The sequence below is a fragment of the Onychostoma macrolepis genome, chromosome 19 (genome assembly GCF_012432095.1).
Source record: "Onychostoma macrolepis isolate SWU-2019 chromosome 19, ASM1243209v1, whole genome shotgun sequence".
Taxonomy (NCBI): Eukaryota; Metazoa; Chordata; class Actinopteri; order Cypriniformes; family Cyprinidae; genus Onychostoma; species Onychostoma macrolepis.
The window spans coordinates 9,798,519-9,814,573 of record NC_081173.1 but is presented as its reverse complement, the minus strand read 5'-3'; the positions used below and the strand labels follow the sequence as shown (position 1 = coordinate 9,814,573).

General features: G+C 36.7%; 2 protein-coding genes across 5 annotated transcripts; both read left to right on the top strand.

The window, feature by feature from the left end:
• The first annotated feature begins 19 nt into the window (after positions 1–19).
• Positions 20–10,526, top strand: txlna (taxilin alpha). Of its 4 annotated transcripts, XM_058754517.1 has the most exons (12): positions 36–179; positions 682–845; positions 922–1,191; positions 2,115–2,206; positions 4,732–4,902; positions 5,174–5,368; positions 5,681–5,800; positions 5,975–6,049; positions 8,617–8,709; positions 8,887–8,982; positions 9,076–9,111; positions 9,200–10,526. In XM_058754517.1, the coding sequence occupies exons 2-12, from the start codon at positions 695–697 to the stop codon at positions 9,338–9,340; spliced, it is 1,440 nt and encodes a 479-aa protein (XP_058610500.1). In that variant the 5' UTR covers positions 36–179; positions 682–694; the 3' UTR covers positions 9,341–10,526. The 4 variants fall into 4 exon arrangements, with proteins under 4 accessions (XP_058610501.1, XP_058610500.1, XP_058610498.1 ...); XM_058754518.1 differs by having other exon boundaries at positions 20–194; positions 9,076–10,526; XM_058754515.1 differs by having other exon boundaries at positions 9,076–10,526.
• A 760-nt stretch (positions 10,527–11,286) lies between these two features.
• Positions 11,287–15,233, top strand: eif3i (eukaryotic translation initiation factor 3, subunit I). Its single transcript, XM_058753656.1, has 11 exons — positions 11,287–11,445; positions 11,746–11,838; positions 11,929–12,016; positions 12,183–12,248; positions 13,328–13,477; positions 13,562–13,689; positions 14,179–14,289; positions 14,373–14,462; positions 14,569–14,642; positions 14,746–14,838; positions 14,949–15,233. The coding sequence occupies exons 1-11, from the start codon at positions 11,443–11,445 to the stop codon at positions 15,028–15,030; spliced, it is 978 nt and encodes a 325-aa protein (XP_058609639.1). The 5' UTR covers positions 11,287–11,442; the 3' UTR covers positions 15,031–15,233.
• The last annotated feature ends 822 nt before the right edge of the window (positions 15,234–16,055 follow it).

Here is a 16,055-nt window from a genome sequence, read left to right as displayed (position 1 = left end):
AAATAAATAATAAAGCACAGTAATAAAACATTTATACACCGGAAGTTTGCAAATGTTCGACCAATCATCTTCGATTGTTTTCCTGGCATTTCCTGTGTCAGTTGGAAGCAGCTAGTGGGAAGGGTAAAGAGTGGTGACAAACATCAGAAGTGGTTTCTTGGAGCTAAACTAAAACACTGGTATTATTTTAAACGGTATTAGCTGACGGTACAGATGCATTTAATGTGTTTGTTTTGTGAAACTGTAAAACGGTAGAGCGCGTCGAGTCGGTTAGCAGATGTTTAACTGAGCGTTTGGTTAGCCATGACTGCTAAACTAGTCGAGCGAGATGTTACACAGCTTATACTTTTATGTTTATCTACAGTTATAAACCATCAGTTAAAAGTAACACGTGTTCTTTGTTTTTGGACGTCTGTCAGTTGTTATTGACTGAAACTTGCACAAAGCATTTGACAATCGATTGAATGTCCAAAGTGTGATAAGTCGGTGTTTAGTGATTAGCGTACTATGATATTGTATATGTAGTGAGATAACCAGTCATCTTCGTTTGTTTTGCCAGTCTCTCACACAGCAGATTCGTTGTAAATTTGCAACTGAACTGAAACCGAAACTTTTCAAGCTATTAGATGCAATATGTCTTGTAACCTTAGTCGTTTATCTGTGTGTTGGTGTGTCTTTTAGTATTAGATCAGCAATGCAGAGGAGTGAGATGGAGGATCCTGTAGCTGATAGCAGTGCAGATGATACAGAGGAGAGCACCACTGCATCTGAGATGACCAATAGCCCTAAAGAAGGCGTAACACAGCCGGACGGCACACCAACCAATTCTCAGGCAGAGGAAGGCTGTAGGTGTATCCTAGTGTGTCCAATTATTCATTGCTGTATTTCTTCTCACTCATCTTCCATGTTTCTTGTGTTCAGTGGCAGAGGCTGGAGCGAATTCTGCCTCCTGTGACATGGCTGAGGAACTGAGCAGACAGCTGGAGGACATCCTCAGCACCTATTGTCATGAGGATGGTGGTGTTGGCGGTGAGGATGCGGCGGTGACCAGCGGCCAGCCTGACGGTGTGGAAGTGAACGGGCTGTCTGAGAAGGAGGACGGCAAGCAGGAGGAGGCCAAACTGAATGGCAATGGATGCACTGAGAAGGACCAGAAAAAGCTGCAGGACAAGAAGAAAGTGAAGGGACTGGGTGAGTCTATGTGTTTGCCTGAACGTGCAACACCACGTACCTTTGGCTTTACATTATCTGGCACAGTTAAACAGTGACAAGACAATGATGATGTAATGAAATATTTATATTTTAACTTTCTTTTCATCAAAGACTCCTGAAAAAAAAACAACTAGAATTAAATATATAATCAGTACCTGTTTTATGACAGTAATATGGCATCACTTAGAAAAGGACAGTTCATATCAAGCCTCTTCCATTGTGATTCTGTGCAATTCAAAGTGAACCCATACACTTGATCTGAATACAATTGGGCAATCAGAATGCGTTCTTCTACCTCCATTCACAATGGAGTATTGTGATATAAAGCCAAACACATCCAATCATCCAATAATGTAATTTTTTTTTTTTTTTTTTAAGAGCTGGGCTGAAAATATTGATTACCTGATTTCAATATTAATTTTAACAAATTCCAATATCAGTTTTGTAGTATTTGCTGTTTTCAGTTGATGTGTGAATAAAGCTTCACCAAACATTATTTGAAGATTGTCTCCCAAAACAAGTTTTTATGACACAGATCGTTCATGTTTTATATTTCAGTAATAAAGTTCAATGGTGAATTGGAGCAGAAACATAATTATATGATCAGAAAGTTGAAATTAGCAATTTAAATGTAAACTGTCAGTTTTTTATTTGAGTGTTGATTATAACATCTTAAAACAATAGCAATTGAATTTGGGCTTTCTTGTCAATTTAACCATTAATATTATAGTCGTGTATTATGTAATTTGCGTAACTTGATTTGCCTGAAATATTCCTGATCATGATCTAAATCAAATTGAATCGAGGGCTTATGATTTTGGAATCAAATCAAATAGTGAAATCGGTCTCAATAACCAGCCCTATTCTTAACCTGAAATCTGTTTTCTGCTTGTGTATTTTAGGCAAGGAGATCACCCTTCTTATGCAGACCCTCAACACATTGAGCACTCCAGAGGAGAAGCTGGGTGGTCTATGTAAGAAGTATGCTGAGCTGGTAAGACATGACGATATCAAAAATGTCAACATCTCAGGTCATGTGTTGCATAAATAGAAGATGAGAAGATGGAAAAATAAATGCTACCTTTTTGGGTGTAAAAAACCTTCACTAGCATTATAAATGGAGTTGAGGGATAAAAATAAAACAATAAAAAGATTTGCCGTTGTGTCCTGATGAGCTGATTTAGCATTTCACAGGGTTCCCACGCTTCTTGAAAGTCCTTGAAAGTATTTGAATTGCAGACATATGGATTCAAGGCCTGGAAAGTACTTGAACACAAACATAGGTCCTTGAAAGTGCTTGAATTCAACTTTAAATAAATTTTGTTTATGGCGCTATTTAAAAAATTGTCCTGTCAAATTGTTCTCCCCACAAACATTCTAATATTGTATTTAATTTTCGCACACCATAATCAATATGCAGGGTATTGAAATCACATTTGAATGAGTGCTCGCTGTGCACTTTCGATTTCGTGATCATGCTTACTCTGTGTAAAGTGAGCTCATCTTACACCGCGTGCATAATTATTAGGCACGTTGATATTCTGATCATATTTTTTTTTTCCAAGCACATTTGACCAATTCCAAACTACATCAATCTTAATAACTACTATTCATTTTGTATTTAATCATTTATAATTGTCCATGAAGGCTGGAAGTGCAAAATTATTAGGCAGGTTTTCTTTTACAGATTAAATGAGCCAAAAAAGAGATTTAACTCGGACTGAAAAGTTAAAAATGATTAAATCCCCTTGAGAAATATTCAAAACTAATGCAATAGAGAAATTGCAAAGTTGAGGAATGACCATTGGTCAGCGAAATGCTCATTGGGTCAGCGGAGTCAGACAAAAACAGGTGGAGAAGAAAAGACACATGTTAACTGCAAAAGAATTAAAAATTAATGTGAAGAATTAGGTGTAAAACCATCAGGAACAATTTAGTCTCCAGCGCCACCATTTTCCAGAACTACAACCTTCCTGGAGTCTCCAGAATTACAAGGTGTCAGGTTCTCCGAGACTTTGCTTGGGTAAAAAATCCTACAAAATGACCATCACTTAATAAGAATAACATGCTGAAGTGTTGTGAAATACATAAAGACAATTTTTTTATAGGCTTTATATAGACATAAGTTGAGAGTGACTCTTGAAGGGCCAGCACCACATCCTTGTACCACTGTTTGAAGAATGTATCTTCTAGAATCTGGCAGTAAGTTTTAGGAGCTCATTTTTAGTCAATCTCTGCAAGACAGACTTTTCAGCATAGGATATGGACTAAAAATGAGCTCCTAAAACTTACTGCGACATGGAGATAACTAGAAAATGTAGAACATGAAAAATTGGAAAAACAGTTTAGTGAAAGGCGTTTACAGTTTAAAAGCAAAAGTCCTATATTATTCCTATCTTTTCTTTATATTTTTTTGATTCGCGTTGTTTGATGTTCATGTTTGAGCACCTGCATTCCTCTAGGTCAGTGGTGCCCAACCCTGTTCCTGGAGATCTACCTGCCTGCAGAGTTCAGTTCCGACTCTGCTTCAGCACACCTGCCTGTAATTATCAAGTGCTCCTGAAGATCTTAATTAGCTTGTTAAGCTGTGTTTGATCAGGGTTTGAGCTGAACTTTGCAGGAAGGTAGATTTCCAGGAACAGGGTTGGGCACCACTGCTCTAGGTCAAAGATGAAAAAATGGGATTTACAATAAAACGTGATTTACAAAATAATTTATTTAGTAATGAGTAACGTCTCTATTGAGAGAATGTGCAAATTTTTAATGTTAACAGGTTTACCATGTTATTACAACATTTAGCCACTTTTTATTAATTTAAAAATTGAGAAATTTTCAAATTTAAATCTTGTAAAGAGAACTACAGCAAACCCAGATTTGATGCATATTTTATCAATATTTTAGAAATTGTATTTGTCTAAATTTGTGAAACCTACACATTCAAAACATTATTTCTCTGAGATCTTTAATGTAAATGTTAAGTGTAAGTGAAATATTAAGTACAGTAAGGTCTTTCATGACACTACATATGCTGGGGTGTGAATTTGATAGCTGCTTGATATAAAATAAATGGTGCTTTAAAAAGTCCTTGAAAGTCCTTGAATCTGGTGTTCATGAAAGAGTGGGAACCCTGATTTCAGCTGACTGGGCTTGAGCTTGTTTACATGAATACAGTACTAGGAAATGCGTGGGTTTTCTCTGCGCACATTTCCACATTAATTCAGTGATGCATTTCTGAAGAAGTGTCACATCTTTATGCTATCACCACTGTAATTCCCCAGGATGCACTGAAATATTGGCCTGTAATCTGAATCGGCATATAAAAGCAAGTCCATTATTCGCAAAGAGCTTTGTTACTTGTGATAGGAAACAAAGTTTCAGCTCTCAAAAAAAAATCTCACCTCTCCATTTTATCACAAAATTCAAACAATACCTGCCATTTTGATGCCCTTTAATAGTCATTTTTCTGATTAAAATAATATAGTAATATAGCGAATTACAATAATCCTATGCTTCTTTTAGCTAGAGGAGCACCGTAATGCTCAGAAACAGATGCGGGTTCTGCAGAAGAAGCAGACGCAGCTGATCCAGGAGAAGGACCACTTAAGAAACGAGCACAGCAAAGCCATCCTGGCACGCAGCAAGCTGGAGAGTCTCTGTCGAGAACTGCAGAGACACAACCGCACACTTAAGGTACACTAACTTGATATGAATCCAAATAACATGATATCTGTTATTTGCGCTCAGAGGGTTTTGCGTAACTCATAATGTGTGTGGTGCCTGCCTCATGCAAAATTTAAATTGCCAAGGCAGATCTCTGTTCTGATTACCTCTCAGTTTTCCCTCCCTGCTGCTCAACGTATTGTTTCATCTGCTCCAACTCCTCTTTTCACATAACCAGAGGCTTGTTGCCTCATATTTTCCAAAATGAGATAAATGGATTGATGTTTGCTGTGCTTGGCAGGAGGATGGTGTGCAACGTGCCCGATTGGAGGAGGAGAAAAGGAAGGAAGTGACCTCACATTTCCAGGTGACTCTGAACGACATCCAAGTTCAGATGGAGCAGCACAACGAGCGTAATGCAAACCTAAGGCAGGAGAACATGGAGCTGGCTGACAAACTGAAGAAGCTTATTGAACAGTATGAGCTCAGAGAGGAGGTGAGAGATATGAAAATAAAGGATGAAGAGAAAAGAGCACTTCTAGAAGGGAAAAGAAATGTGTAATGCCTTTTAACAGAGGTTGTCTGTAAATCAATTACAGCTGTGCTACTATTTGTTAGGCTTCAATTTATAAACAATAGACAATTTACAGTGCTGTTCAAAATGAAGACAAAGTATTTGGACACTTTTCAAATGTTGATTTATGTTCATATTAATGTGACTAGTAACATAATTTGTTTGCAGATGAAACTTGGTTTTATGTTTTATATAATGCAATTATATGTTTAAATTAAACAATTTCTCTCTCAGCATATTGACAAGGTGTTCAAGCAGAAAGATCTGCAGCAACAGCTGGTAGATGCGAAGCTTCATCAGGCACAGGCACTGCTCAAGGACTCGGAGGATAGGCATCAGAAGGAGAAAGACTTTGTGAGTTTCTACATCCTTAAAACTGTACTGCAAACATGCAGTCAGCTGAGGTTACAGAAGAAAGCATATTTAATAATTCAGGGGATGAATGTACCAAAACTTTACTGTGAGACTTGCAATAGCTTCCAGTCAATAATTAAGATTTATATGGTTTGTCATTTCTTTTTTTTTCAGCTCCTGAAAGAGGCAGCTGAGTCCCAGAGGATGTATGAGCTTATGAAACAACAGGAAGTCCATCTGAAACAGCAGGTGAGAAACATAGGATAGATCAGTGGTTCTCAAACTTTCTACTGTGGCGTACCCCCTGGGGCATTTAACATTCTTCTGAGTACCCCCACTTAGACCGCAGTCATATATTTTCCATTAAGGGACAATATTTGCCGCCTTAAATTGATTTACAGGTGCATTTTTTTTTAACCTTTAGGGAGTTAAAGTTTTTCTAGCCTTATTATTAATTGTATATCATGTTTAATGTCATATTCTTAACATGCCATTAAGTGTATTATTAATGTAATAAATAAAGCACTAAATCAGGGGTAGGCAACGTCGGTCCTGGAGTGCCAATGTCCTGCAGAGTTTAGCTCCAACCCCAATCAAACACACCTGAACAAGCTAATCAAGGTCTTCAGAATTACTAGGGCTACAGACAGGTGAGGTTTTTTTCAGGGTTGGAGCTAAACTCTGCAGGACATCGGCACTCCAGGAGCAACGTTCTCCAAAACGAAGTGAAACTAGTAGAGTTAAAACTAGAATCGCCAGTAGGTGGCAGCAAGTCACTGTCTTAATGAGCGAAGCATCATGTTATTCTTTTCGTTCGTTCGTTCATTCATTCATTCATGCAGTAACGATCAAATTGCTGTAGTTATGAATGGGTTATTAATCACTGACTCTTCGAATCGTTAAAAGCTGCAGATTCCTTCACTAACGAAACACCGCTGTTGCTTGGAGACGCACCAGTTCTGTCGTGGATTTTGTTGGAAATATTATTATTTTGTTGTAAAATATAACAAACAATAATTGACAATATTGTTTAAAATGTAGGCTACATTTAAAATGTACAATTTTCACTAAATATTACCTTTTTTATTGAACTGTTATATAAAATAAATGTCATAGTTGCAATCGTTTGAATATTCAGGGAAAATTGCATTTTGGTCGTATTTTAAAAATGAAAAACAATAACTCGCACAGGGTTTCTGTATCGAAGAGTTTCTTAAATCGATCTCTATAGTCCTTGTCAATATTTGTTCTTCATGGTATAAGAACTACAAATCTACTTTGAAGATACAATGAACAGCAGCGTGATTTGCTAAAGCAGCATACTCTGCGGGCATCCTATAATACGCACTCTGCTTGTGTGGATGCAGTCAGTTCTGACCGCAAAAGATGAGGTAATTTGATGTCATTTGACCGTTTACGGCACTCTGATTTTCCAGTTTTATATTAGAAGCGGCATTTTGCTTGTGAGAAATACATGCTCGGTTATAATGTTACTTTAAGCTGGGGCAGAATTAAATGAATGTCAAAGCTCAGCATTTTGTTCGCGTACCCCCATCTGTCACCTCACGTACCCCAGTTTGAGAACCACTGTGATAGATCATGCACCTATAGGACAGCTCCAGTTATTAGTTGTTTTTTTCAAATAAATTAATACTTTTATTCAGCAAGATGCAATCAATTGATCAAAAGTAGCCGTAAAGACATTTATAATGTTACAAAAAATTCAAAAATTCAGCTTTCCATCACAGGCATAAATTAAATTTGAAAATATATTACAATAGAAAACAGTTCTTTTAAATTGTAACAATTATCACAATATTACTATTTTATTGTATTTTTTTTGTCAAATAAATGCAACCTTGGTGAGCAAAATAAACTTTTCAAAAACATTAAAGGGATAGTGCACCCAAAAAATTCTGTCATTAATTACTCTCCCTCATGTCGTTTCAAACCCGTAAGATCTTCGTTCATCTTTGGAACACAAATTAATATATTTTTTTAGCAAATCTGAGCGCTTTCTGACCCTCCATAACATAATTAAGATATTTTTCATTAAATCTTTTTGACCCTGCATAGACAGCAAAGGACCTACCACTTTCAAGGCCCAGAAAGGTAGTATGGAAAATGGTCCATGTGACATCAGCGGTTCAACCTTAATTTTATGAAGCTACGAGAATACGTTTTGTGTGCAAAGAAAACAAAAATAACGACTTTTCAACAATTCTTCTCTTCCGGCTCCTGCGTCAGCAGCACCACACGCATGTACTGTGGTACTGTCGTGAATATGCGCCGAATTCAGACACAGAACAGAAGAAATTGTTGAATAAAGTCGTTATTTTTGTTTTCTTTGGACACAAAATTATTTTGGTAGCTTCATAAAATTAAGGTTGAACCACTGATGTCACATAGACTATTTTAATGATGTCCTTACTATCTTTCTGGGCCCTAAGCATGGTAGTTCCGTTGCTGTAAATCCAGGGTCAAAAAACTCTCAGAAATTCTTCAAAATTATCTTAATTTGTGTTCCGAAGATGAACAAAGGTCTTGCGCATTTGGAGCGACATGAGGGTGAGTAATAAATGACAGAATTTTCATTTTTGGGTGAACCATCCCTTCAAGAAATCTTGCCAACCCCAAACTTTTGAAAAATGGCATTGCATTGCATGGATCTAAATTGAATCCAGGATCTACCCAAAACTCCATTGCGTTGTGATGGTGGTTTTTACACAGTCAAGTGGCATTTAGAAACACGTTACTGTTTCATGTGTTTAACTGAAGTAAATCTGAGGCTGAAATGTTTTTGTTGTCTTTTACAGCTCTCATTGTACACAGAGAAGTTTGAAGAGTTTCAAAACACACTTTCCAAAAGCAACGAGGTGTTCACAACATTCAAACAAGAGATGGAAAAGGTAAATGACTTGAATAATTATGCTGTGGACTTCACATCCCTGCAAAGAAACTGTTAGTCTGTGTTCATGCATAGAATGTAGGTCATCTTGGGCGTTGCTACATACTTCCCAACACAAAACCTAAATCTCTAAAGCCTTTGTGATGGTGATTTAATCTGAATTTGTATTGTCCCACAGATGACAAAGAAGATTAAGAAGCTGGAGAAGGAAACCACCATGTACAGATCACGATGGGAAAGTAGTAACAAAGCCCTGCTGGAAATGGCAGAGGAGGTGATTGTTGTCTTTGCAAGTTCGTACTTGAGAGTTAAAGCTTTGTTACACCAGCTAAAAATCTTATATCTTTTCTCTCGGTGTACACTGTAGAAAACGTTACGAGACAAGGATTTCGAAAGCCTGCAGGTGAAGGTGCAGCGACTGGAAAAGCTCTGTCGTGCATTACAGATAGAACGCAACGAGCTGAGTAAGAAGGTTCAGGGTGTTTCCACAGGTGTTGAGAGTAAGCCAGAAACTGAGACGGGGTCACCATCAGAAGCCACGGACTCGGAGGAGGGCAGCCCTGTCCATCAGAACAGCGCAGAGACTCCACAAACCGCTTGTAGCCCGGCGTGCCACTGCGCTCCAGATCTAGAGGCCGAGACTCACAGAGAGGTTTGCTCAGCCCAGGATTGAGTCTTGCTGCTGCTGCTGGGCGGCCAGGACACACACAATCCTTCCCGCCTCTACCAGACCCCCGACCCTCCATCGGCAGGCAGCGTGTGTTGTTTTCCGCATCTGCATCCACAGCGGAACCGCTGACTTGGCTGCTCCTGGGGGGTTTCATTGTGTCAGGGAAGATTGTGCCTTCAACATGATTCCTATGCTGCGTTTATAATCTTTGGTTTTTATGTGGCTTGCTTTATCCCACCCTATTCCCAAGAAAATTCCATATTTGCATTTAGAGGGGCATGGATGTTGCTGCTGTGTCGGAATGCTCAGTGTTTGTCCACTAAATGCTTGTCTCCTTTCTGTTTGGCTGATAAAACGTAAAGAATCTTAACAGGCAGATTGCTGAATTCGGTGAAAAATTATTTACCGTGAAACAGCAGTTGTAATGCGATGCTATTTCTTTGGGTGTTTTTATTTAATTTCTCGCCTTAAGTTGTTGTATCAGGTAAAATCTGCTTGTACACTTTCCAGCCATCCTCTTTCTTCGGTTTAATTCCCATTAAATCATAGTTTGCGCCAAACAAAGAATGTATGATTTGTTATTCATCTTCACTACTCAGAGTTTAGAATTGTAGATGTAGAGTTAAGACTAACATTGCTTTTTGAGTTTAAGGTTCGTGTTAATCTGAACCCAGATTTTCTTTTATGCTTTTGCACAACACTTGAATTTGTCGCGTATCTTTTAACTCAAGTTTACACCATCTTTAAACACCACTAGCTTCTTTAATTTAATATATCCAGCATTGTAGATGCATTGCTTTAACATTCCGTTAACTACCAATTAGGAATGTGCACTTAAATTATGTCATGACCAATGAGGAATTCTCATTCAGTGTGTGATTTCAGTTTGGATCGTTTTCATGTTCAGTTGTGTGACTGTGTGTGTGTTAATAAATGTTTAACATATTCAAAATGTTAAAAAAAGCCCAGTTACATCAGATTAAACAGGAAGATTCAAGGACACTCTATGCAATTCTAGCTCTGTTCATGTCATCTCAGTGTTGAGCATGTGAGCAAAGCATTGACAAGCTGAGAAATGAATGTACGTTCCACACAAAGTGACTTAGTTTTGTGATGTCAGTAAATTTCAGCACTCTTGAATTTTATTGTTCCCTCCGATACTTTGAGAACTTGTCGTTTTTGTGCCCCTTCAGTACCTTTGGTAAGTGAAGTACAAAAGTGTTGAGCTTTGATGTGCATCAAGTCATCGGTTGGCCATGTAGACCCTTTCATATTCCATTCCAGTCAGTCAAGATTTAGATTTTCAAAACGTTTGTGAACTGGTATGTGTGTGAAATTCGTTTTATTTTATTTGCTGGTCATTCAAATTTTACATTGCCATTAAATAAGGAGGTACCAAAGATCTTTGTTGATTTGTTCCCCCCCTACACCCTGTATACATTTATTTACGAATTAAAATACTAAGAAAATTTAAAGTGTGATTTCTTTATTCATTGTTGACAAACTGATATATTAGACATGATGATAACATTTACTAATAACTTTACCTGCATGGTTGAGAAACACAAATTTGAACGTAATGTTTTCAAATATTACGAATTATTATTGAAGTGAAAATAAGCTTTTATATTGTGTAAATTAAGTATTAAATTAGTAAGTATATATATGAGTGTTATTTATTTGTATTAGGAAAACTCAGAACGCGTGAGAGTGAATTTGTTGGTACTCTTGATTTAAAAGCGTCCAAAAAAGCGTTCGAGACACAGAACAAAACAATAAACGTTTCATTACAACTTCATTCTCGTACAACTGACATGCTGGTTATGACCTCAAGTAAAACTAAGGATATTTAATGCATCATATTTTTTCTGTTGTTATTAAAGACCGGACCGTTAGAATTGTTTGTTGTTCAGAGGGGACCTGTTTTTGTCTGTACAGGAAGTGAAGTCCGTCTCTTCCGTTTGTAACCGGGCGCAGTTGAGCACGCGTACCGCGTACTGTTTTTTTCTACGGCAGGTTTAAATATAATTTCGGTTATATTCTGTCGATACAAAACCGGAGATAATGGTAAGCTTAGATCTGTGCCTTTTCTGAACTGTTAAATGAATCGCGGACACACCGGAAGTCTGCTGACCGGTGGTTTTTATTAGCTAACTTACCAGATGCTAAGTATTAGATTTGGCCAAATATTAGAGCCTTCATATGATTGTGAAATTACATTTGTGACCGAATTGTGACAATATGAGGAAGAGCGAGAACATTTATAGACATTAATGCATACAGTCTTGTGTAATTACAGTGAGTGATATAATCGCTTGTCGTGTATTAAATGAACATTAACACAATCATGCTTTATATTTCGCATAGAAACCCATTCTTCTCCAGGGCCACGAGAGGTCCATCACTCAGATCAAATACAACAGAGAAGGAGATCTCTTGTTCTCAGTAGCCAAGGATCCAGTAAGTGATAAACTACAATGGGAAACTTCATAGACTTTTTGGGGGGTTTAACGTTATGTTTTACTTGTAACGTTATTGTTGTCGTTGTAGGTTGCGAATGCGTGGTACTCCGTGAATGGAGAAAGGCTCGGCACCTACAATGGACACACAGGTGCCGTCTGGTGTGTGGATGTTGACTGTATCCTTTCTGAAAGATCTGCTGTACTGTTGGAGCAATGCTAGATCAGGCTCATTCAGTTCTGTTTTTACCAAAATCATTTGGATATAGATGAATATTTCACCTGCACTGTTCTTTACTACTAGTCATTTGTTTTTGGAAAAGTTTTTCTTAACGTGTATGGAAGGGGACACTAAGAACGTTTTGACGGGATCTGCTGATAACAGCTGCAGACTCTGGGACTGTGAGACAGGTTGGCAGTTTAGTACAATATCAATTACACACACATCACTCTATTTTCTTCTTTTCTTCACACGTGACACAAAATCCGACATTAACTTATTTAAACAACTATTTAAATTTTGTCAAGAATTTTAGTCTTGTTCTTCCATAGTGTTCTTTTTGATGAATAAACAATAATGTTAAATAGTTTTATTTAAAAAAATATATATAATATTATTAATACAGTAATTTAAATATTAAATATATTTATTTTAGATAATATTTATAAAGTAGCATACCAGTCTTCTTCCAAATAAAATATAAATAATCATTAAACCTATATGATTAATTTTCTCAGTTTCAGCCTTTTAATTTTTTACCATCTTTAGATGGTCACAGCATCTACATATTGTTTTTATTATAATAACAATAAATAATAATAATTTAGTTTTTAATTTTCTCAATAATTCAAGACTTTATTTATTTTTTAATATACAATCTCCAGACATTCAAACCACCTGCATATTGTTTTTCTGGTTTAAAATAGTAATATTTTAAATTTAAATCTAAATCACAGAGCCTTATTATTATTATTATTGTTATTATTAATAATAATTATAAACTGTAGATCTTAATTTTCCCAATAATTTCAGCCTTTTAATATTTTTTTACATTCTCCAGTCATACCACCTGCATATTGTTTTTAAAATATTAATATAGTTCTGCATTTTCTCAATTTCACCCTTTTTTACAATTGTTTTAAAATATTCATATTTAATTATATTAATATAATTTAGACAATATATTTTATACAATCTCCAGACAGTAAAAACCACATACACATTAAAATTTAAGCCCTGCAAAAGATTTTTAATTCAGAAATATAAATATTCATCAAAAAAGTGGGTTTTTAGTATGAAGTTTAGCATCATGTCTTTATTGTATTTGTACCTTGTTGTAAGTTGAGCTTTCTTTTACAAACCACTTATATGAATATAAATGAATAAAAATATAAAAATGTATTTATCATCAGTTTCAAAGCTTTGTCAACAAGCAGCACACACACACCTTTAGTCTTGTTGAATGAGCTTTGTGTGTTGACTTCCTCAGGAAAGCAGCTGGCTCTGCTGGAGACGAGCTCGGCGGTGAGGACGTGCGGCTTTGACTTCAGTGGGAACATCATAATGTTTTCCACAGACAAGCAGATGGGCTACCAGTGCTTTCTCAACTATTTCGATCTGCGAGACCCCCAACAAATCGGTTAGTATTTGACCACTGCTGATTAAACCAATACTGGTGATGCTTCCTATCAAAAATATATAATATTTTGTTTCTCTCCTACAGAGGACAACCAGCCATATCTGTCTGTTCCCTGCAACGAGTCAAAGATCACCAGTGCTGTGTGGGGTCCGCTGGGAGAGTTTGTGATCGCCGGCCATGAAAATGGAGAAATTAACCAGTTCAGTGCTAAGGTTTGTCTCTTACACTACCATTCAGAAGTTTGGGGTCAGTAAGATTTTTCTTTTTGCAAATACTTTTGTTCAGCAAGGATGCATTAAAACTTCAAATATATGCTGTTCTTTTGAACTTTCTATTCATCAAAGAATCTTTTGTCATGTTTCCACAAAAAAATATTATGCAGAACAACTGTTTTCAACATGATGATGATAATAATCAGAAATGTTTCTCTCAGTATATTACAATGATTTCTGAAGGATCATGTGACACTGAAGACTGAAGTAACGATGCTTGCATCACAGGAATAAATTACTTTTAAAAACAATATTTTTTAAAAAAAGAAAAGAAAAGAGAGAACATGGCTATTCAATATTGTAATATTTTACAGTATTACTGTATTTTTGACCAATTAAATGCAGCCTTGGTGGGCAAAAGAGGCTTCAAAACCATTTGAAATCTTACCGATTTAAGAGATGTTAGTTGTCTAATGTGTGATTGTTCAGTCAGGGGAGATTCTGAAGAAGGCGAAGGAACACACCAAACAGATTAACGACATCCAGTCGTCTGTGGATCTTACGATGGTCATCAGTGCCTCCAAAGACTGTACTGCCAAGGTTTGTGTTGAAAACTATCTGGTAAACTGTCAGGAATGGTACTGGGTTAGTCTGACTCACATATGGCTTCCTTCATTGTGCAGTTATTTGACTCCACAAACCTCGACCATATCAAAACCTTCAAGACAGAACGACCTGTTAACTCCGCTGCCATCTCGCCCATCATGGACCATGTAAGTTTCTGAAATCTACTGTAGATTCTCCCATGCTACAGTTAATTTAACTGCAAGCAAGTCCTTTTCTACATTGGCAATAGCGGGGATGTTCTGTGTTGCTCAGGTGGTGATGGGAGGTGGTCAGGAGGCCATGGAAGTCACAACCACTTCTACTAGGATCGGCAAATTCGAGGCCAGGTTAGTCCTGTTACAGCTGTGATTCTGCATGGAAAATAATTAGGAATTATTAAATGTGTTTTTAAAATCTTGAAGATGCATTGATTAAAATAAACTCTTGTAGGTTTTTCCATGCGGCTTATGAAGAGGAGTTTGGTCGTGTGAAGGGACACTTCGGCCCCATCAACTGTGTGGCCTTCCACCCAGATGGGAAAAGGTTCGTTCCTGCATTTGTTTTCTTATAACATTTACTTTGATTTATCAGTCATTAGTTTACTATATTTATCCTTCATGATTTTATTAACGATTTTACTCTTGCACCCACAGTTACAGCAGTGGAGGAGAGGATGGTTATGTCAGAATTCATTACTTTGATTCCCCGTATTTTGATTTTGAGCTTGAGGCGTAATAACCAGTGACCGTCAGCATTCCCAACATCCAGAACAGATCACCATTTGATCATAGCTGTAACACCTGATCGAATTCACAAGGCTGAACATGGAGATTGTGTTTTATACGGTCACCTGCATACAAACATTGCATTTAAAGCATTTCATGCGATGTGTATTTAATTCATTGAACGTTCTGAATAAACTGGGTTTGAGATATAAAGTGGCCTGTTTGGTTACTGCTTGTCTTTTTACGTGTTGGTTCCATCACTGTAGAAATATTTGAAATAGAAATGTTTGTTTCTAGAATTAATCAAGGTTAATTGTTGTTCAATGAACACATTAAAGGGATAGTTCATCCAAAAATGGAAATGCTGTCAATAACTCACCTGCATGTTTTAGAGGAAGTTTAGAAACCAACCAAAAGTTCAAAGCACTTTTGTTCCACTAAAGGAAATGTCATATGTACACTACATGGTTACACATAGTTTACAACCTGTCCGCCTATAGCACTGTCTTAGGTATCTTACATTACAGATATTTTATTTTTAATTGCGGTTTATTGTTCTGGTCAGATCTGCTGTCCTCGTGTCTCTGCAGCAGGACTGTGGGATGTTCTCCTGGGCATCTTCTGGTGTTTTTTTTTTATTTTTTATTTAGTCAGTAGAAAGATATCTTAAAATACCAAGTTATTATAACGTCTTTTAAGAACTGTTTGACAGGTGTATGTGCAAGAATAGTTTATGGTTCACTGAACAAGTATGAAAACCATTGTTTAAACCCTTTCTGATAAAGATCCGTAATGCAAGATTACTTTTAAAATTTTGTCTTCTGAAAATGGGACTTACTGAGCGACATGCATATAAAGTCATTTTAAAATAACATCAAAATAAAACACTAGCTAAAACATTTTATTTACCTGTATGTCATGTGACCATTAACCAACAGAACCGTGAACTTACAAATGTGATACTTACTGAAATATTTAAGATCTCAGATACTTCAAGTAAATATATTAAGTGAAACATGTTCAGATGGCAAAAAA

Excerpts from the sequence above, each read along its gene's own strand:
- txlna (XM_058754518.1), top strand. The coding sequence starts at position 695 with ATGCAGAGGAGTGAGATGGAGGATCCTGTAGCTGATAGCAGTGCAGAT. Across the intron at positions 846-921 it reads TTCTCAGGCAGAGGAAGGCT|TGGCAGAGGCTGGAGCGAAT; the intron begins GTAGGTGTATCC and ends TCTTGTGTTCAG. Across the intron at positions 8,710-8,886 it reads TCAAACAAGAGATGGAAAAG|ATGACAAAGAAGATTAAGAA; the intron begins GTAAATGACTTG and ends ATTGTCCCACAG.
- eif3i (XM_058753656.1), top strand. Across the intron at positions 12,249-13,327 it reads ACTCTGGGACTGTGAGACAG|GAAAGCAGCTGGCTCTGCTG; the intron begins GTTGGCAGTTTA and ends TGACTTCCTCAG. Across the intron at positions 14,643-14,745 it reads ATCGGCAAATTCGAGGCCAG|GTTTTTCCATGCGGCTTATG; the intron begins GTTAGTCCTGTT and ends AAACTCTTGTAG.